The sequence below is a fragment of the Sus scrofa genome, chromosome 15, assembly GCF_054392235.1.
Source record: "Sus scrofa isolate SSC_HxYL_T2T_F1_AM1 chromosome 15, Sscrofa_HxYL_maternal_Yorkshire_Landrace_v2.0, whole genome shotgun sequence".
In the NCBI taxonomy this organism is placed as follows: domain Eukaryota; kingdom Metazoa; phylum Chordata; class Mammalia; order Artiodactyla; family Suidae; genus Sus; species Sus scrofa.
In genome coordinates, this window is record NC_139397.1 from 125,753,885 (window position 1) to 125,775,741 (window position 21,857).

Below are 21,857 nucleotides of genomic sequence, written 5' to 3' on the forward strand. Positions count from 1 at the left end.
TGATAAGTACTGATGGCCTTGTGACCTGTGAGTGCTTTAACATTTAAATTCTTTGAATTATTTCCTGAAGGTACACCATTCCCCCCCCCCCCGGTTTGCCTCAGGAAGAATCAAAGAAGATGTTTATGGATAGTGATAGTATTGACTAGTTCGAAAGTTAGCTCCACAAGAGGAGGGACTTTATCTTTCTTGTCTATTCTTCTGTGCATGGCACCAGTACGGTGTATGACAAGTATGATCTTGATAATATTTGTTGAATAAGCAACAGAAGTTATTTAGATTAATAATTTCTAATATATCTTTCTTTGAAAAGGTAGATGCTCATAAGATTTGTCTTCATAGTATTTGCAAATGAAATTAGATTTTTTTTCCCTTCAACATGTCATGTTTCTTTGTGTGGCTAAGTAAGTATACTGTCTGGGAGTGGAGGCTATTACTAACTCTTTCTTGGAAGTTACCTGGAATTGTTTGAATTCAAATCCTAGAATCATCAGTTTCCCTTTTTTTTTTTGGTCTTTTCTAGGGCCGCACGTCCGGCGTATGGAGGTTCCCAGGCTAGGGGTCTAATTGGAGCTGTAGCTGCCAGCCTACACCATAGCCACAGCAACGCCAGATCCGACCCGCGTCTGCAACCTACACCACAGCTCCCGGCGACACCGGATCCTTAACCCACTGAGCGAGGCCAGGGATGGAACCCGCAACCTCATGGTTCCTAGTTGGATTCGTTAACCACTGAGCCACAACAGGAACTGCTGTTCATCAGTTTCTGATTGTTTTTCTTTACCTAAGTAATTTTCTCATGTGTAATACCAAATCTGGCCATATCAAAGGGCTTGAAGTTTTAATTGGCATCTTTCTGATAAGTTATTTTCTCAGTTACCCCTTAATGGAGTGAAGAATTAGTATGTAACCAATAAATTTAGACAAAAGTTAAAAGTGAATGAATTATAGCTGCATTCAACATGTAAGAATGTGCAGGAGAAAAAGTCACATATCATATATTCATTGGTTATTTATAGAAAGCTCAAAAATATACAAAATGAGTACACTGTCCAGGGATGCAAACATGGTAAATTAAAGGAAGAGAGTGAGGAATATGAGATTTACAACAGTAGTTTCATTGAGGGCCGGGAAGGGAATGGGCTTGACTTGGGGGGGAAACAAGCACTTCAAAGTTGGTGTTAACGTGCTTTTTCTTAAATTCGTCAATGGGTGCAATGGTGTTTGTGGCATCGTAATTCTTTATACCATACATATACTTTATAAATTTTAAAGGTCGATTCTATATTTAAGGAACAACAAAAAAAAGTAGAGGGTAAGCAGTACCATGTGGATGCCTGGCCTTGTTGTGTGAGCCCAGAATTGGAAAGTGCAACTTAATAAAACAAACCAGGTTTGAAAGCTTCCTGAGAGATGCAGGTTAGATGTCAAAGGTAGACTAATTTTAGGTTCTGTGCTAAAGGTTTAATGTTCATTCTCTTTTAGCTCTTGTATCTCTGTGGTAGGTACTCCTTTCTCCTTTTGACAGATGTGGGTGCTGAAGTTTGGAGAGATTAGGTAATATACCCAAGGTCACACGAATAATAAGAGGTAGAGCCTGCACTTGGACCTAGGTTTGTTTGACTCTGCAGTGCAACTCCTTAGTTATGGTGACTGAGAATAAAATATTTCAACTCGGGATTTCTCTCCAAAAGCACTTCAGTCTTGTATATGTGATGTGAGAAGGAGTGCTTGCTATAAGTCACTCATCCAGCCAATTTTATTATTTTATTGGCACCCCATATACTTAATAAACTCTATCTTTTGACATATGATATTTTTAGGACAAAAACCATCCCATTTCTATCTCCACTAAAGGCAGAAAACAAAAATGACCCATAAGGTCATTATTGTAGAGAAATACAATCTGCTTTTAAATTTTAAAGCACTTTATTGAAATTGGATTTGTCTCCACTTTCTTAAACCATTTCAGGATTTTCCTGTTCTCTTTTTAGTTTGATTCATCCAGACTCCTCAAATACTGCTCTTTCAACAAGACTCGTATCTGTTCAAGAGGATGCTGGCAAATCTCCTGCTCGAAATAGGTAAACTGCTAAATGAAAACACTGTATCTGTGTCTGATTTTTCTTTCTTTTTATAGTAATGAGAAAAACAGAAATAAAATGGATGGGATTGATTGTTACACACTTTCTTAGCTCTAGATTTTCTTTTTTTTTTTTTTTTAGGGCCCCACGTGCGGCAAATGGAAGTTCCCAGGCTAGGGCTCTAATCAGAGCTGCAGCTGCTGGCATCCCGACCGCATCTGTGACCTACACCACAGTTACAGCAAAGCCAGATCCTTACCCCGCTAAGCGAGGCCAGGGATCGATACTGGATACTATTTAAGCTTGTTACCATGGAGCCACAGTGGGGACTTCCGACTTTCTTAGCTCTACATGCTGATTTAAAATATTTCCTTTTTGCTGGTCAGCTGTTGCTTGCATTCTCTCAGTGACCCTTTTCCACTTTTCTCTACTGGCTTCAGATTTTGGAACCTTCACCCCCTGTTTCTTCTGGCTTAGCAGGTGATCTCACTTTCTGTTACATAGCAAAGAGGGACGGTAAACAGAAGGGTACTTGTTCAGCAATTAGCACCACTTACCACCTTGATACATTTGGAACTCATTTTTCTCTTCACCTCTGGTGCTTCACTTATGTCCTGGTTGTCATTCCTTACCAATTTTTTAGTAGTTACCTATTAATGTGCCTTATCTTCCACTTCTCCTCGCTGAATCCTTGCTGCCTGAATTTAAACAAACTCAGTTCTTACCTATTAAAAATAAGCCCCTCTGTTTTTTGTTTCGCCTCTAATTATCTATATTCTGAATTTATTTTCCTCTTAGCTAATATCTTTGAAATAGTTGACCATAATTGTTCTATACCTACACACTTTCTCCTTTTTTCTTTTTATGGCTGCATCTGCAGCATATGCAAGTTCCTGGCATAGGGGTTCAATCAGAGCTGCAACTATGACCTGTGGGTCACAGCTTACGGCAAGTCTGGATCCTTAACCCACTGAGTCAGGCCAGGGATCGAACCCGGATCCTCACAGAGACAATATTGGGTCCTTAACCCACTGAACCACAACAGGAACTCCTTCCTTCTTCTCTTTAATCTTACTAACATCCACACTTCCCCACTGCACATACTTTCATTATTACAAAATTAATTGGTAAGTAATTACAAACCCAAAGAACTAGACATCTGACTCACTGTGGTTTAAAATACTTTCAATTTATTCTTTCAAGTAGTTATTAAGTACCTACAAACTAGGTAGTCTGAGTATAGCGTATTCCTCTGAACAAAGAATAGGGGAGGAGGTTGGACTTTTTTTTTTTTTTTTATTACTCAAATGAATTTATCACATCTGTAGTTGTATAATGATCATAACAATCCGATTTCACAGGATTTCCATCCCACAGTCCAAGCACATCCTCCCACCCGCCAAACTGTCTCCTGCAGAGACCATAAGTTTTTCAATGTCTGCGAGTCAGCATCTGTTCTGCAAAGAAGTTCAGTCTGTCCTTTTTTCAGATTCCACATGTCAGTGATAGCATTTGATGTTGGTGTCTCATTGTATGGCTGACTTCACTTAGCATGATAGTTTCTAGGTCCATACATGTTGCAAAAAATGCTGGTATTTTGTTCTTTTTAATAGCTGATTAATATTCCATTGTGTATATGTACCACATATACACTCCTCTGTCGATGGACATTGAGGTTGTTTCCATGTTTTGGTTATTGTAAATAGTGCTGCAATGAATATTGGATTACATGTGTCTTTGTGAGTCATGGTTTTCTCTGGGTAGATGCCCAGGAGTGGGATTGCTGGATCAAATGGTAGTTCTATGTTTAGTTTTCTGAGGATTCTCCATACTGCTTTCCACAGTGGTTGCACCAGCGTACAGTCCCACCAACAGTGTACTAGGGTTCCTTTTTCTCCACACCCTCTCCAGCACTTATTGTTTGTAGACTTTTGGATGATGGCCATTCTGGCTGGTCTAAGGTGGTACCTCATAGTGGTTTTGATTTGCATCTCTCTAATAATGAGTGATGTTGAACATCTTTTCATGTGTGTTTTGGCCATCTGTATGTCTTCTTTGGAGAACTGTCTGTTCAGATCTTCTGCCCATTTTTTTGATGGGGTTGTTTGTTTTTTGGTATGGAGCTGCAGAAGGTGTTTATAAATTTTGGAGATTAATCCCTTGTCAGTCGATTCATTTGCAAAGATTTTCTCCCATTCTGTGGGTTGTCTTTTTGTGTTGTTTAGGGTTTCCTTTGCTGTGCAGAAACTTTGAAGTTTGATTAGGTCCCATTTGTTTATTTTTGTTTTTGTTGTCAATACTCTGAGAGGTGAATCTGAGAAGATGTTGCTGTTGTTTATGTCAGAAAGTGTTTGGCCTGTGTTTTCCTCTAAGAGTTTGATAGTGTCTGGTCTTATATTGGGGTCTTTAATCCATTTGGAGTTTATTTTTGTGTATGGTGTTAGGGAGTGTTCTAATTTCATTCTTTTCCATGTGGCTGTACAGTTTTCCCAGCACCACTTATTGAACAAGCTGTCCTTTCTCCATTGTATAGTCTTGCCTCCTTTGTCATAGATGAGTTGGCTGTAGGTGCGTGGGTTTAATTCTGGGCTTTCTATCCTGTTGCGCTGATCTATATTTCTGTCTTTGTGCCAGTACCATGCAGTTTTGATGATTGTTGCTTTGTAGTAGAGTCTGAAGTCGGGGAGCCTGATTCCTCCAGCTCCATTTTTCTTTTTCAGGATGTCTTTGGCTATTCTGGGTCTTTTGTGCTTCCAAACAAACTTTAAAATATTTTGTTCGAGTTCTGTGAAAAATGTCCCTGGTAATTTGATAGGGATTGCATTGAATCTGTAGATTGCCTTAGGTAGTATAGTCATTTTGATAATATTAACTCTTCCAATCCACGAGCATGGTATATCTTTCCTTCTATTTGTGTCATCTTTGATTTCTTTCATCAGTGGCTTATAGTTTTCAGAGTACAGGTCTTTTGTCTCTTTAGGTAGGTTTACTCCTAGGTACTTTATTCTTTTGGATGCAGTGGTAAATGGGATTGCTTCCCTAATTTCCTTTTCTGCTTTTTCATTGTTAGTATATAGAAATGCTGTCAATTTCGGTGTATTGATTTTGTATCCTACGACTTTGCCAAATTCGTGGATGAGCTCTAAGAGTTTTCTGGTAGAGTCTTTAGGATTCTCTAGGTATAGTATCATGTCATCTGCAAATAGCGATAGTTTTACTTCTTCCTTTCCAATTTGGATTCCTTTTATTTCTTTTACTTCTCTGATTGCTGTGGCTAGGACTTCCAGAACTATGTTGAAGAGTAGTGGCGAGAGCGGACATCCTTGTCTTGTTCCTGAACTCAGTGGGAATTCTTTCAGCTTTTCACCATTGAGAATGATGTTCGCTGTGGGTTTGTCGTATATGGCCTTTATCATGTTGAAGTAGGTTCCCTCTATGCCCACTTTCTGAAGGGTTTTTATCAGAAATGGGTGTTGGATTTTGTCAAAGGCTTTTTCCACGTCTATTGCGAGGATCATATGGTTTTTATTCTTCCATTTGTTAATGTGGTGTATCACACTGATGGATTTGCGGATATTGAAGAACCCTTGCATCCCTGGGATAAATCCCACTTGATCATGATGTACAATCCTTTGAATGTATTGTTGGATGCGGTTTGCTAGTATTTTGTTGAGGATTTTTGCATTGATGTTCATCAGTGAAATTGGCCTGTAGTTTTCTTTTTGTGTGGAATCTTTGTCTGGTTTTGGTACCAGGGTGATGGTGGCCTCATAGAATGAGTTTGGGAGTATCCCTTCCTCTGCAATTTTTTGAAATAGTTTCAGAAGGAGAGGTGTTAGCTCTTTTCTAAATATTTGATAGAATTTGCCTGTGAAGCCATCTGGTCCTGGACTTTTGTTTGTTGGAAGTTTTTTAATCACAGTTTCAATTTCAGTTCTTGTGTTGGGTCCATTCATCTTTTCTATTTCATCTTGGTTTAGTCTTGGAAGATTGTACTTTTCTAAGAATTTGTCCATTTCTTCTAGGTTTTCCATTTTATCGGCATATAGTTGCATATAGTAGTCTCTTATGATCCTTTGTATTTCTGTGATGTCTGTTGTTACTTTTCCTTTTTCATTTCTAATTTTATTGATTTGAGTCCTCTCTCTGTTTTGCTTGATAAGTCTGGCTAGGGGTTTATCAACTTTGTTGATCTTTTCAAAGAACCAGCTTTTGGTTTCATTGATCTTTTTCTATGGTTTTCTTTGTTTCTATTTCATTGATTTCTGCTCTGATCTTTAGGATTTCTTTCCTTCTACTAACTTTAAGTCTTGTCTGTTCTTCTCTCTCGAGCTGCTTTAGATGTAAAGTTAGCTTGTTTAATTTGGGCTTTTTCTTATTTCCTGAGGTGGGCTTGTATTGCTATTAACTTTCCCCTTAGAACGGCTTTTGCTGCGTCCCATAGATTTTGGAGTGTCGTATATTCGTTGTCATTTGCTGCTAGTTATTTTTTAATTTCCTCTTTGATTTCTTCAGTGATCCATTGGTTGTTGGTAGCATGTTGTTTAGTCTCCAGGTGTTTGTGTTTTTTGCAGTTTTTTTCTTATTGTTGATTTCCAGTCATATGGCTTTGTGGTCCGAAAAGATGCTTGATATGATTTCACTTTTCTTAAAGTTACCGAGGATGGATTGGTAGCCCAGGATATGATCAATCCTAGAGAATGTTCCATGTGCACTTGAGAAGAATGTGTATTCTGTTGCTTTTGGATGAAATGTCCTATAAACATCTGTTAAGTCCATCTGGTTTAATGTGTCATTCAGGGCCTGCGTTTCCTTATTGATTTTCTGTCTGGTTGATCTGTCCATTGCTGTAAGTGGGGTGTTAAAGTCCCCCACTATGATTGTGTTATTGTCGATTTCTCCTTTTAAGGTTGTTAGCAGTTGCCTTATATATGGTGGTGAACCTGTGTTGGGTGCATAGATATTTAAAATTGTTATATCATCTTCTTGGATTGATCCTTTGATCATTATGTAATGTCCTTCTTTGTCCCTTAAAATATTCTTCCTTTTAAAGTCTATTTTGTCTGATATGAGTATTGCTACCCCAGCTTTCTTTTGATCCCTGTTTTCATGAAATATTTTCTTCCATCCTCTCACTTTCAATTTGTATGTGTCCCTAGAAGTGAAGTGGGTCTCTTGAAGACAGCATATATATGGGTCTTGTTTTTGTATCCATTCAGCCGGTCTGTGTCTTTTGGTTGGGACGTTTAGTCCATTCACATTTAAGGTAATTATTGATATGTATGTTCTTATTGCCATTTTATTAATTATTTTGGATTTGTTTTTGCTGCTCTTTTTCCTTTCCTTCTTCTCTTGTTCTTTTCTGCCTATAGAAGTTCCTTTAGTATTTGTTGTAAGGCTGGTTTAGGGTTGCTGAATTCTCTCAACTTTTGCTTATCTGTGAAGGTTTTGATTTCTCCTTTAAATCTGAACGAGAGCCTTGCTGGGTAGAGTAATCTTGGTTGGAGTTTTTTTCCTTTCATCACGTTGAGTATATCATGCCACTCCCTTCTGGCCTGCAGAGTTTCTGTTGAAAAATCTGCCGATAACTTTATTGGGGTTCCCTTGTACGTTATTTGTTTCTTTTCCCTAGCTGCTTTCAAGATTTTCTCTTTGTCTTTAATTTTGGTCAGTTTGATTAGTATGTGTCTTGGGGTGTTCCTCCTTGGGTTTATTTTATATGGTATTCATTGTGCTTCCTGGATCTGAGTGAGTGATTCCTTCCCCATGTTAGGGAAGTTTTCGGCTATTATCTCTTGGAATATTTTTTCTGTCTCCTTCTCTCTCTCTTCTCCTTCTGGCACCCCTATGATACGAATGTTGGTGCATTTCACGTTGTTCCAGAGTTCTCTGAGACTCTCTTGATTTGTTTTCAATCTTTTTTCTCTTTTCTGTTCTGCATCCGTAATTTCCACTAATCTGTCCTCCACCTCTCTTATTCGTTCTTCTGCCTCCTGTATTCTGCTGTTAGCTGCTCTAGTGAATTTTTTAATTCAGTTATTGTATTTTGCATCTCTTCTTCTTTCTTTCTTTATTTATTTTTGTCTTTTTGCCATTTCTTGGGCCATTCTCACAGCATATGTAGGTTCCCAGGCTAGGGTCAAATCGGAGCCATAGCCACCAGCCTACGCCAGAGCCACAACAACGCGGGATCTGAGCCGCGTCTGTGACCTACACCACAGCTCATGGCAATGCTTGATCGTTAACCCACTGAGCAAGGGCAGAGATCGAACCTGCAACCTCATGGTTCCTAGTCGGATTCGTTAACCACTGCGCCACGACGGGAACTCCTTGCATCTCTTCTTGTTTAAGTTTTATATCTTGTATCTCTTCGGTCAGTGTTTCCTGTAAGTTATCCATCTTTGCCTGCAGTTTATTTCCAACGTCTTGCATCATCTTCAGTATCAACAGTCTAAAGTCTTTTTCCTGGAAGTTGAGAATCTCCTCATGGCTTAGCTGTTTTTCTGGGGTTTTTCCTTTCTCCCTCATCTGAGTTATAGTTCTCTGTCTTTTCATTTTTATAGGTTTTCGGTGTGGTGATCTTTTTACAGATAATAGAGTTGTAGCCTCTCTTTCTTCCAATGTCTGCCCCCCTGTGGCTGAAGTCGGTATGGGGAGCTTGGTGTAGGCTTCCTGATGGGAGGGACTGATGCCTGCCCCCTGGTAGGAGGAGCTGATTCTACTCCCTCTGGTGGGTGGGGCTTAGTCTCTGGATGGGATTAGAGGCAGCTGTGTGCCTGAGGGGCCTTTAGGTAGCCTGTGTACTGAGGGGTGGGGCTGTGATCCCACCTGGATTGTTGTTTGCCCAGGGGCTTCTCAGCAGCTGACTGAAGGGTGCGGAGTCTGGCCAGATTTTCCCAAGATGGCCACCTCCAGAGACAGGCAAGCTGCTGAATATTCCCGAGAGCTTTGCTTTCAATGTCCTTCCCTCACAACAAGCCACGTTCACCCCTGTTTTCCCAGGATGTCCTCCAAGAACTGCGGTCAGGTTTGACCCAGCTTCCTATGAAGACTTTGCTTTGCCCTGGGACCCAATGCACGTGAAAGTCTGTGTGCGCCTTTTAAGAGTGGGGTCTCCATTTCCCCCAGTCCTGTGGAGCTCCTGTGCACAAGCCCCACTGGCCTTCAATGCCAGATGCTCTGGGGCTCTTTCTCCCTGTGCCAGATCCCCACATGTGAGGGTTTGATGTGGGGCTCAGAACTCTCACTCCTGTAGGTGAGTCTCTGTGAACCAGTTAGTTTCCAGTTTGTGGAGCTTCCCACCCAGGAGGTATGGGGTTGTTTATATCGTGAAATCACCCCTCCTACCTCTTGATGTGGCCTCCTCTTTTTCTTAGGGAGTAGGGTATCTTTTTTAAGGTTTCTGGTCTTTTTGGGTAGAGATTGCTCAGTCTTTAGTTGTGAATTTTGTTGTTTTTAGGAGAGAAGTTGAGCTCCAGTCCTTCTATTCCGTCATCTTAATCCCATCCTGAGGTTGGACTTTTGAATAGTGTCATCAGAAAAGACCTCATGGCACGGTGACATTTGAGCAAAGACTTGGGGATGTGAGGGAGTAAGCCAAGCAGAGGAGTAGAGGAGTGTCCTAAGCAAACAGGGTTGAGCGAATTCCTGAAAGGGAAAGTGGCTGACAGTGAATTGCAAGGCGTCCTGTGTACCAGGAGCAAATCCTGCTTACGGTTCACTGCGAGGACTTTGTCCTTTGCTGAGTGAGGTAGGAAGCTGTTGGGAGTTACACTTTTTATTTATTTTGAAAAAATTTTATACTTGGAGAAAATTTGGAAGAAAGAGACTAAAATAAACTTGCATGTATTTTTCATTGAGGTTCAATAATTTATATTTTGCCCATTTGCTTTGTTACTCATACAATACTTTTTTCCCCTGGATTATTTGAGAGTAAATTGCAGACATCATTGTCCTTTACTTAAAAAAAATTAGAAACTTCACTTTATAGAGCAGTTTTAGGTTCATAGCAGAATTAACTGGGAAGTACAGAGAGTTTCCATAAACCCTTTGCCCCCACAACCTCCCCCACTGTGTATATCCCATAATAGTGTGGCATGTTGTTACAATTGAAAGTATCTTGTTTTAATTTGTAGTTCCCTAATGACAGATGATGTTGAACATCTTTTCATATGCTTCTTTGCCATCTGGATACCTTTTTTTGGTAAGATATCTGTTTAGATTTTTTCTCTTTTTTTTTTTGGCTTCCCTGGAAGTTCCCAGGCCAAGCATTGAACCCGTGCCACAATGGTGACCTGAGCCACAGCAGTTACAATGCTGGATCCTTAACCCACTAGGCCATCAGGGAACTCTTAATCTATTTTTTTTTAATCGAGTTTTGTTTTTTCCTTTTCAGATCATACCTGTGGCATATGGAAGTTTCCGGGCTAGGGGTTGAATCGGAGATGCAGCTGCCAGCCTTTATCACAGCCACAGCTATGCCATGTCTGAGCTGCATCTGTGACCTACACTGTGGTTTGAGGCAACACAGGATCTGTAACCCACTGAGCAAGGCCAGGGATCAAACCTGCATCCTCATGGATACTAGTTAGGTTCTTAACCTGCTAAGCCACAACGGGAACTCCACTGAGTTATTTTCTTTTTTCTTTTCCTTTTTTTTTTTTTTTAATTGGTGCATCTGTGGCACACAGAAGTTCCCAGGCCAGGAATGGAATCGAACTGCAGCTGTGTGAGACCTATGCCACGGCTGTGGCGATGCTGGATCCTTTAACCCATTGCACTGGGCCAGGGATCAAACCCATGCCTCCACAGCAACCCAAGCTCCTGCAGCTGGAATCTTAATCCACTGCGCCACAAGAGGAACTCCCTGAGTTATTTTCTTCTTGTTGAGGTTTTTTTTTTTTTTTTTGTCTTTTTGCCTTTTCTAGGGCCACTCCTGTGGCATATGGAGGTTCCCAGGCTAGGGGTCTAATCAGAGCTGTAGCCACCGGCTTACGCCAGAGTCACAGCAATGCGGGTCCGAGCCATGTCTGTGACCCACACCACAGCTCATGGCAACGCCAGATCCTTAACCCACTGAGAAAGGCCAGGGATTGAACCTGCAACCTCATGGTTCCTAGTCAGATTCATTAACCACTGCGCCACGACGGGAACTCCTTCTTGTTGAGTTTTAAGCATTCTTGTATATTTTGGATAACTGTCCTTTGTCAAAGGAATCTTTTCCAAATATTTTCTCTCAGTATGTGGCTTGTTTTCTGATTCTCTTGATGTTGTTTTTTGCAGAGCAGAATTTTTTAACTTTAATGAAGTCCAGCGTATCAGTTTTTTTTTTTTTCCCCATGATGATGCTTTGGTATTGTATTTAAAATGTCATCTCTGTACTCAGGGTCATCTAGATTTTCTCTTATGTTATTTTCTGAGAGTTGTATACCTTTTCTGTTTTACATTTAGGTCTGTGATTCATTTGTGTGTGTGTGTGTGTGTGTGTGTGTGTGTGTGTGTGTGTGTTTAGGGCCGCACTTGCATCAAATGGAGGTTCTCAGGCTAGGGGTCTGTTTGGAGCTATAGCTGCCAGCTTACACCCCAGCCATAGCAATGCAGGATCTGAGCCGAGTCTGCAACATGTACTACAGCTCACAGCAATGCCGGATCCTTAACTCACTGAGCAAGGCCAGGGATTGAACCTGTGTCTTCATGGATACTAGGCGTTTGTTAACTGCTGAGCCACGATGGGAATTCCTGTGATTCTTTTATTGTTATTATTATTTTTTAATTTTCTAATTGACTTACAGTATTATATTAATTTCAGGTATATAGCAAAGTGAGTCATACATATATATATTCTTTTTTCCACGTGGGTTATTATAAACTATTGAGTGCTATAGAGTAGGTTCTTGTTGATTATCTATTTTACACAGCAGAGTGTATAGGTTATTCCCATCTTCCCAGTTCCTCCTCCTCCCATGATTTTCCCCGTAGTAACCCGAGATTGGTTTTAAGTTGTGAGTTTGTTTCTGTTTTATAAATAAGTTCTTTTGATTTATTTTTTATTAGATTCCACATATAAGTGATATCATATGATATTTGTCTTTTTCTTGTGATTCATTTTGAGTTAATCTTTGTGAAAGGTACAAGGTCTGTGTCTAGATTAATTTTTTTTGCATGTAGATGTCCTGTTGTTCCAGTACCATTTGTTGAAAAGACAGAGTTTGCTCCATTGTATTACCTTTGCTCCTTTATCAAAGAATAGTGACGATATTTATGTGGATCTGTTTCTGGGCTCTCTGTTTTATTTCACTGATCTATTCGTCTGTTTTTTCACCACCATTACATTGTCTTGGGTCCTGTAGCTTTATTGTAAGTCTTAAAATTGGATTGTGTCAGTCCTCTGTCTTTGTTCTTCTTCATTGTTATGTCGGCTCTTCTAGGTCTTTTGCTTCAACACGTAAACTTCAGAATCAGTTTGTCAATATCCAGAGACTAACTTGCTGGGATTTTGATTGAGATTGTGTTGAATCTATGGGTCAAGTGGGGAAGAACCAAAATCTTGACTATACTGAGTTTTCCTATCCATGAACAATGAATATTTCTCCATTTACTGCATTCTTTGATAACCTTTCATTAGAGTTTTATAGTTTTCCTCATTCAGATCTTGTATGTATTTTGCTAGATTTATACCTAATTATTTGTTTTTTTGGATGCTAATGTAGATGGTTAGGTGTTTCAGTTTTTAATTTCACTTGTTGATTGCTGGTATATAGGAAAGTGATTGGCTTTTGTATATTAGCCTTGTATCCTGCAGCCTTACTGTAGTTCCAGGAGGTTTGCTTGATTCCTTTGGATTTTTACATAGATGGTCATGTTACCTGTGAACAAAGGCAGTTTTAATTCTTTCCCATCCTGTATTCCTTTTAGTTCCTTTTCCTGTCTTGTTACATTAGCTAGTACTTCCAGTATGATTTTGAAAAAAAAGTGGTAAGAGAGAGGACATCCTTGCCTTGTTCATGCCTGAGCAGTTGAAAGGACTGAGTTGCTATTTATTGAGATCGGGGAGATTGGAGAGGAGCAGTTTGGTTTGTACGTATTGAATTTGAGATGTCTTTTAGACATCCAACTGATATATCAAATAGCTAGGTGTGTAAATCTAGAGTTCAGGATAGAGGTACAAGCGGGAGATACGAACTTGGGTGTTGAAGTCGTGTGGATGGCATTTAAAGCTTTGAACCCTGTGTGGTGAGCATCCAAAGAGTGAGGTTGGGTGTTCCCTGGTGGCTTAGTCACTGTTGTGGCGTGGGTTTGACCCCTGGCCTGGGAACTTCTGCATGCCACAGGTAGGGCCAAAAAAAAAAAAAAAAAAAAAAAAGTGGAAAATGAAGAAACAAGGAACAAAGACTGAGCTTGGGGAAGTGAAAAGGGACCAAAAAGGAAAGTGAGAAGGAGAGACCAGTGACACGATGAGAGGAGACCAGGAGAGTGTGTTTGTTGTCTTCGTTGGCAAGTAAAGAAAGTAGTCAAGGAAGAGGGAGTTATCCTGATGATGTGTCAAATAAGATGAGGATTAAAAACTGTTGGATTTAACACTAACATGGGTATAGGCAGTTTCACTGGGGTTCTAGAGAGAATGGAAGAGTTGGAGGTAGGAGTTTTGCTATAGTAAAGGAGGGAAATGCAGCAGAAGAATGTGAGGTCAAGACAGTTTTTTTTTAAAACTGGGAGAAAAGATGGGAGAAATTACAGTATTGCTGTTGGCTTGGGTACAAATGTAGAAATAGCTGTGCTCATTGATAGTGCATCGATTTGTTTTGAATTAATGCTAAGATTGATAAATGCCTTTAGCAAAGATGTCATTTAGCCAGTGAGTACTCTCTTTAAGTAAGACTTTAAGTTAGCATTCTTATCACTAGGCTACTTATTTGAATATTTGATAACAAAATTGACTGATTTTCTTTTGTCCTTGTTGTCACTGTATCAGAATATATGTAGGGATGGTGGGGTGTTTGAGAAGCAGAATGCATGGATAATGTACACATTGGACAGGAGACTTTCATTGGTTGAATAAGACATGGTGGCAGCTTTTCACTAAAACAATATGCTAAGAGAAGAATAGCTGGTTACTTAAAAAAAAATCTTATTTTAGACTTTATTTGATATCAGGATTTCTCATTAACCACTGAAAATGATTTTTTGCTAAACCTGTAACAAAGCTGTGACTAATTTCTTAAACTTTAAAAAAAATATCCTTAGGCTTGGAGAGCATAGCTTTTCAATTGAAACTTTGTTTTGGATGGCAGTCCTGTTATTTGCTGAGTTAGACAGATTTCTTAATCTCTGATTCTTGATTTCTTTATCTGTAGAATGGATCTAGTTGTTTCTATTCCATCAGAGGCTATGAGATTAAATGAGGGAAGATACATCCTAAGAGTGAATCTAACAAGTTGTAGATGCTTCTGCCTTTTAGCCTTTATAGAGAAGCTCAAGTTGGGTTTCATTTTTTTTCCTAGGCAGACGCTAACTAAATTTCCAGCTAATTTTTGTTGTTGTTGTTGTTGTTGTTGTTGCTATTTCTTGGGCCACACCCGTGGCATATGGAGGTTCCCAGGCCAGGGGTCGAATCAGAGCTGTAGCCACCGGCCTACGCCAGAGCCACAGCAACTCGGGATCCGAGCCGCGTCTGCACCCTACACCACAGCTCACGGCAACGCCGGATCATTAACCCACTGAGCAAGGGCAGGGACCGAACCCGCAACCTCATGGTTCTCAGTCGGATTTGTTAACCACTGCGCCACAACGGGAACTCCTTTTTTTTTTTAATAAATAAAAACGTGCTTGCTGCTGTCGATATTCCACTTACAAGTCATTTATCTGGTAACTTTGCCAAGAGGCAAAAGTAAGGATATTCTGTAAATACTTATATAACAAGAGAGGAAATAAATTTTCACTAATTTTTTTATTGATCAAATTTAAAATATAATAATAGTGGCAGTATTTTTAATGTAGGTTTACTGATGAGAAGAAAGGAATTCTTTTTGAAGGGCATGATAGTTTGCTTAGTTGGGGTTCAAATTTAGTGTTTCCTGTTATCTGCACATTGTAGATGTTCAACTAAAAAAAATAATTCTTAGTTCACTGGCTCTACAAAAACTCTTTGGCCTGTGAGCCATAGTTTCCCATCCCTGATCTGCAAGATATTTCTTTCTTTTTTTTTTTTTTTTGTCTTTTTGCTATTTCTTGGGCCACTCCCGCGGCATATGGAGGTTCCCAGGCTAGGGGTCGAATTGGAGCTGTAGCCACCGGCCTACACCAGAGCCACAGTAGTGCGGGATCCGAGCTGTGTCTGCAACCTACACCATAGCTCACGGCAACGCTGGATCGTTAACCCACTGAGCAAGCGCAGGGACAGAACCCGAAACCTCATGGTTCCTAGTCAGATTTGTTAACCACTGTGCCACGATGGGAACTCCTGCAAGATTATTTCTGCACATAGACTGTGATGCTTTGTATTTATCAAGTAAAAAAATACCACCCTATTTTTTTTTTTTTTCCTGTCTTTTGTCATTTTAGGGCCACACCCGCGGCATATGGAGGTTCCCAGGCGAGGGGTCGAATCAGAGCTGTTGCCGCCGGCCTACACCACAACTCACGGCAACGCCGGATCCTTAACCCAGTGAGCAAGGTCAGGGATCGAACCCGCAACCTCATGGTTCCTAGTCGGATTTGTTTCACTCTGCCAAGACGGGAACTCCCTTTTTCAGCATTTTAAGATGAGTTTGTATTTGTTTCCTTTGAAGTATTACTGATATATGAACTACATGTCTAATTTTTTTTCTGTAATCCTAGCCTAACGGCTTTCTTTTAAACTTATTTTCGAAGTAATTTTACACTAACATAGACGTTGGAAATACTGTACAGAGAACTTCTGCACACTCTTCTCCGAGCTTCCTTAGTGATGGTATCATATATAACTATCATGACTACTTTTAAAAGTGCCCTTAGCATTGGCAAGTGAGCATTTATTTAAAAATGAACTTTCACTGTCATTGTCTTTATTGAGGAAGAATTTACAACTGTGTTTTCACTTCTGTTTTTATTTCCAGATCAGCCAGCATTACTAACCTGTCCCTGGATCGATCTGGGTCTCCCATGGTTCCATCATATGAGACATCTGTCAGTCCCCAGGCTAACCGGTCATATGTTAGGACAGAGACCACTGAGGATGAACGCAAAATTCTTCTGGTACTGGCCTTGTATCTTTGACCCATTGCTAGTTTTGAGCATAAAAAATGTTTATCTTACTGATTGTTTTAAAAGACGAATACAAATGAAATAGCTCGTTAGCATACAAATTAGAGGAAATAACTAGCTTAAGTTTTTGTTAGGGTCAATTGAATCTGGTCAAGCACTCCATGCTCATATGCTACATTCATGTTTTCTTGACTCCTTTCACCTGGCAATATCAGAATTCAGGTGTCTATATCATACTAGAGCTTAACTTTTAGTTAGGTAGCAGATTGCTGTTTAAACTTGGAACATGTTTCTTCTAAACATGAAATACTTTTCAGACATATAATGTTCTGTGTTTAAGTGGATAATAACTAGTTGTTTATTGAATTTACCTCTGTAAAATACTACATTCAGTCATAAGAGTGACTCAAAGAAAAGAAAGATATGGCTTCTGTCCTCAAGCTTATAGTTCAAAAGATAGAAATGAGATCTATAAGCAGGTCTTTAATAGTAAAATAAGTAATACTTTATTGGTACAAAAAAATAGAAAGATCATTGGTAGGGAGGGAGTCAGGAAAACCTTTAAATTGTGAGGCTTGGGCTGGTCCTTGGAGGATGGCATGGGTCTGGGTGGGCAGTGAAGAAAGCAAATCTTGTTTAAAGGTATGGGGAAAGGGAGAGCGGTGAGAATGAGCATGGCGTTTTCCGTGGACTGAGGTAGGGTTTATTAATTGGGAGAAGTTGGGAGGGATATTAAGTTAGATTCTACAGGCAATGAGAATGGAAAGTTATTTGGGGCTACTTGTTGGAAAGTGGTGGATTCAGTCTGTACTATAAAGTTTCAGATTTGAGTCTGTAGTTTTGAATTTTTTTTTTCAGCAGAGGGTAAGTTCCTGAAGGCCTTTCTTTAGGACATTTCCTCAACAGTTGGGTATAAAAGAGAATGGTGAGAATCCGGTGGGGTGATGGCTGTAGAAACAGTTACTTCAGATTAATGTGGTTAACTGTTCCTTCCTTTTCCTTGTTCCATCTCCAAAGAGAAGTGTGAAATCTTGTGCTTAGGTAGTCAGGAAATTGATAATAGGTGCCACTGACTGAAAGAAATTATTTGGGATAGTTGTTTTTCAAGAGAAAAAAGGTTAAGTTTGGAATTAGATAAGCTGAGTCCAAGCTGTTGCCCGTGCACAGGTCGTCTCTGTTAAATCCTGTGAGTTAGCTATGACAAATCTGAATTGTTTCTTTTTATGAATCTAAAAATCACAGGAAAGAGTCTGAAAAGGTAGGTGGCATCTTTCTTGGGAGTAATTACTTGCTCATAATGTGATTTCAGGACAGTGTTCAGTTAAAAGACCTGTGGAAAAAAATCTGCCATCACAGTAGCGGAATGGAGTTTCAGGATCACCGCTACTGGCTGAGAACACATCCCAACTGCATTGTAGGAAAGGAATTAGTCAACTGGTTAATCCGAAATGGTCACATTGCCACGAGGTAATGGGATCTTAAGAAAAACTTTTGGGTATTATTTATGAATTTATTTTTAATGACATGTCATTGTAAATTTAAGGGGAGCAAATTTTTTTGTGAGCGGGGTGCTGTTTGTTTTCTGGTGTTGAGAGTCTAATTACTCCACACCCCTGCCTTCTGGGCTGTAACCAGGAGAAAATAGATGCAAGGAGCCAGATGGGGTCACAATTTACCTTCTTTATTAAAAGCAGAAGTGTGCAGTCCTTCCCGAAACACAGGGCTCTCTGGTTAAGCAGGATGGACAGTGCAGCTAGAACCTAAGACTGCAGAAGTTTCTCCTGCTGCTGCTGCCTAATCATTCAACCTGTCTTAAGAATTGGGTCCATTAGCCACACATGGAGGGTCCCAGCCTGCCTCACAAGTCATTTGTGGAAAAGAGGCAGTTCCCATTGCCTTTCAGGGTAATGCGTTGCTTACCTTTCCTAATTGTTTAGATGAGCTACTCTTCCTCTCATGGGAAGAAACAAGTACGTAGAAAGAAAAGAAATAGTTAGTAAGCAGTGAAGCTCTGGGTTCCAGTTTGGGTTGCATCTCTCTTTAGCTCTGTACTCTTTGTCAAGTTATTTAATCTCTTTGAAACTTGGCCTCTTGCCTCTAATATAAGGAAAATATGTGATCCTGTGAAGAAGCTGTGAGAATGAAATGAAATAACATGAGCTAAAGTGTTCTATAAATTGTGAGATGCCACATAAATGCAATGTGTTAATGTGTCGATTTCATGTATATATAGAGATATTCCATATCTATCTCTATATAATATTTGGTGTTGTCTTCTCATCAAAGACTGTAAGCTCCTCGAGGACAGGAGCCATGCTGTTCTCAACATATTTTTACTCTTCTAGTAAGTACAGGGGTTTGCATGCATTGAGAGCTTGATAAATGTTTGTGTAATTGGAGTTAGGTTTCCCCGAGACCGCCTTATCCATAGGTTCTCCTTTACTCTGGTACCTGGGAACATCTTTTAATTTAGCTTCAAGTCTCTCTTGTTTTATCCCTCACCTATCCAAGGACCATTTGAAATTCCAACTCTGATCAGAATGGAAAAAAATTCAATTTGTGTCTCATGTAAAATTATTCTGACGGACTTTGAAAAGTTTTCGTTTTTGTTGGTCTTTATTCAGGGCGCAAGCGATAGCAATTGGACAGGCAATGGTCGACGGCCGCTGGCTGGATTGTGTCAGTCATCACGACCAGCTCTTCAGGGATGAGTATGCGCTGTACAGACCGCTGCAGGTAGCTTTGGTGGCACCGCTAATGAGAATGTAGTGAGCTTGGTTGCCAGGTCTTCATCGGTGGGAATAAAAAGTAGTTGAGTTACCCAAAGATAGACTTTTCTTACATATTTTCTCTGCCGTTAAGGAAGGCTAAAACATTTGTACTTGGTGATGAAAAACCTATTTGGAATCAAACACTCTTCACTTGGTTGGCTTTTCTTAAGACGAAGAATACATAATAAAATACATAATAAAATAACAGGAAAAATTTTATGTCGCAGTTGCAATAGATTTTGACTCCTTAGCAGTATTAACTTGTACAGCAATAGTAAAACAATGAATGTTCTATTTTTTAAGAAAGTGGAAATTATTTAAAAGTAGAACTTTTAAAAAAGATATACTTTCATTTTTGACTTACCTTAATTTTTGATATAAATAATAATTCAGTAACACCTTTGTGAACTAAAATTGGAAAGTCAGGGAGTTCCCTTCGTGGCTCAGCAGTTAATGAACCCAACTAGGATCCATGAGGGTGTGGGTTCGATCCCTGACCTCACTCAGTGGGTTAAGAATCCAGTGTTGCCGTGAGCTGTGGTGTAGGTTGCAGATGTGGCTTGCATCCCACGATGCTATAGCTGTGGTGTAGGCCGGTGGTTGTAGTTCTGATTCGACCTCTAGCCTGGGAACTTCCATATGCGCAAGGGCAGCCCTAAAAAGCAAAAATAAATACATAAATAAAAATAAATTAAAAAATAAAAAATAAATTAAAAAAAATAAAATTGTGAAAGTCAATGGTTAGGAAATACAAATGACCTAAAAGACTGGTGTGGTGTTAAAATTTTTTTTTTTTTTTTTTTTTTTTTTTTTTTGTCTTTTTGCTATTTCTTTGGACCGGTCCTGCGGCATATGGAGGTTCCCGGGCTAGGGGTCCAATCGGAGCTGTAGCCACTGGCCTACGCCAGAGCCACAGCAACTCGGGATCCGAGCCGCGTCTGCAACCTACACCACAGCTCACGGCAACGCCGGATTGTTAACCCACTGAACAAGGGCAGGGACCGAACCCGCAACCTCATGGTTCCTAGTTGGATTCGTTAATCACCACTATGCCACGACAGGAACTCCAAATTTAACAGTTGTTTTCTGGGATGTGTCCTACTATTGACACAGGGTTAGGATAAATTCTAAGCCATCTCCACTCTTAGGAATAAAAGATGAAATGACACACTGTAAAATCTGTATATTTTGTTCATTATATGCTGCCTTTAAGCCTACTGATTCATGAATATTTAAGAGTGGAACTGCCAGCATGATGCTGCTTTACAACTTAGTTTCTATTAATTTGCTTCTTTTTACGTAAATTTATTCAGTGGTTAGCCTTGTACAAATATTGGGCTAGAATTTATTTGTAGTGTGACAGCCCCATCATTGTTCCACTGAGGGCCAGTTTTCTTGGACCCTGTCTTAACCTTTCAGAGTACAGAATTTTCCGAGACCCCTTCTCCGGACAGTGACTCAGTGAACTCTGTGGAAGGACACTCGGAGCCGTCCTGGTTTAAAGACATCAAGTTTGACGACAGCGACACAGAACAGATAGCTGAAGAAGGTGATGATAATTTGACCAGTGAGTTTCACTTTCTGACATTTCAGTTTTTATGAATCCTTACTGTGTATGTATGATAAAATGAGTATTTTGTTTTATGTAGTTGAAACAATCCTACTTTTAAGATTTATGGCTCCTGCTAATTGTAAACAATGTCTGATAGCAATCCTTGTCCTAGATACAGTATTTTCTTAAGAAACCAACTTGTTAGGCAACTGGTATTTTCAGTTTTTGCCATAGTCTTTAGTTTGCAGCAGCTTAAAAATAACTCTGAGCTAATAATATCGCCGTAGACAACTTTCTCACCTCTTCGCTGTGGTATCAGACTTTCTCTCTGCAGAACCTCCACTATATTCCTTCATTTCAAAAATTCATTTTATATTTCATTTGTTCAAATTTTACTAAGTCTACACAGAAGTACATGAAAATACTGTATCCATTTTGGTATTGCACATTGGGCTTGTATATTAAAAAAAACCCATTTTTCTCCTTTCCTCCAATACCCTGATGAAACCCATTTTTACTCCCCTCCCCTCCCTGTATCTTTCCCCTCCCCAACACTAAAAGATTCTGCCAGTCCTAGCAAGCGCACATCAGTCAGCAGTTTCCAGTCCACAGTGGACAGTGACTCAGCCGCTTCTATCAGCCTGAACGTGGAGCTGGACAACGTGAACTTCCATATCAAGAAGCCCTCCAAGTACCCACATGTGCCCCCTCACCCTGCTGACCAAAAAGGTAGGAGGTAGTCACCATCTGGAATCCACACACGGCTGGAGAGCTGGGCCATAGACCTCCTGCCAGCCTGTCCTTCTGGCTTCCTCTGTCCCCTATGGCTGAGGGAACTTGGTGGGGATTTTGTTCCACCCTTTCTCATTTTCCCCACACCTCCTCCCCACACTTTTTTTTTTTTTGGTTTATTTTTTAACGGTTTTTTTGGTTTTGGTTGGTTCTGGTTCCTTTTATTTCTTTTTTTCTCCCTCAGTACCACCACACCCTGTTTAAAGCCACTTGTTGTCTTTAAAAGAAACTACATTATCTCTTAGCATAATGTGCAACTTCCAAGGTGGCATATCTTTGCATTTATAACATGGATGTTCTGCTCTATTCATTTCTCTTTCTTCATTTAACATTTGAAAGTCTGTTTGCTTATGCTGTTACACATTAGCATAGTATTTCACTAAACCTTTTCAGATGTTTGAAACAGATTGGGGGAAA

At 39.8% G+C, this 21,857-nt stretch overlaps 1 protein-coding gene across 25 annotated transcripts in view; it reads left to right on the top strand.

Moving 5' to 3' along the window:
• PIKFYVE (phosphoinositide kinase, FYVE-type zinc finger containing) overlaps nucleotides 1-21,857 on the top strand; it is a 96,555-nt gene that overhangs the window by 17,171 nt on the left and 57,527 nt on the right. For 14 of the 25 annotated variants that reach the window (XR_014829127.1, XR_014829126.1, XR_014829125.1 and 11 more), the window contains 6 exons: nucleotides 1,995-2,084; nucleotides 16,178-16,316; nucleotides 17,635-17,792; nucleotides 18,950-19,061; nucleotides 20,516-20,663; nucleotides 21,210-21,377. Coding sequence is in view for 22 of the 25 variants with exons in the window: in XM_013984434.3 (XP_013839888.1) it covers nucleotides 1,995-2,084; nucleotides 16,178-16,316; nucleotides 17,635-17,792; nucleotides 18,950-19,061; nucleotides 20,516-20,663; nucleotides 21,210-21,377 (815 nt within the window). In the remaining 3 variants the exon portion in view is untranslated. The remainder of the gene's footprint in view (nucleotides 1-1,994; nucleotides 2,085-16,177; nucleotides 16,317-17,634; nucleotides 17,793-18,949; nucleotides 19,062-20,515; nucleotides 20,664-21,209; nucleotides 21,378-21,857) is intronic. The other 11 variants (XM_013984439.3, XM_021076165.2, XM_013984440.3 and 8 more) reach the window with 1 other exon arrangement.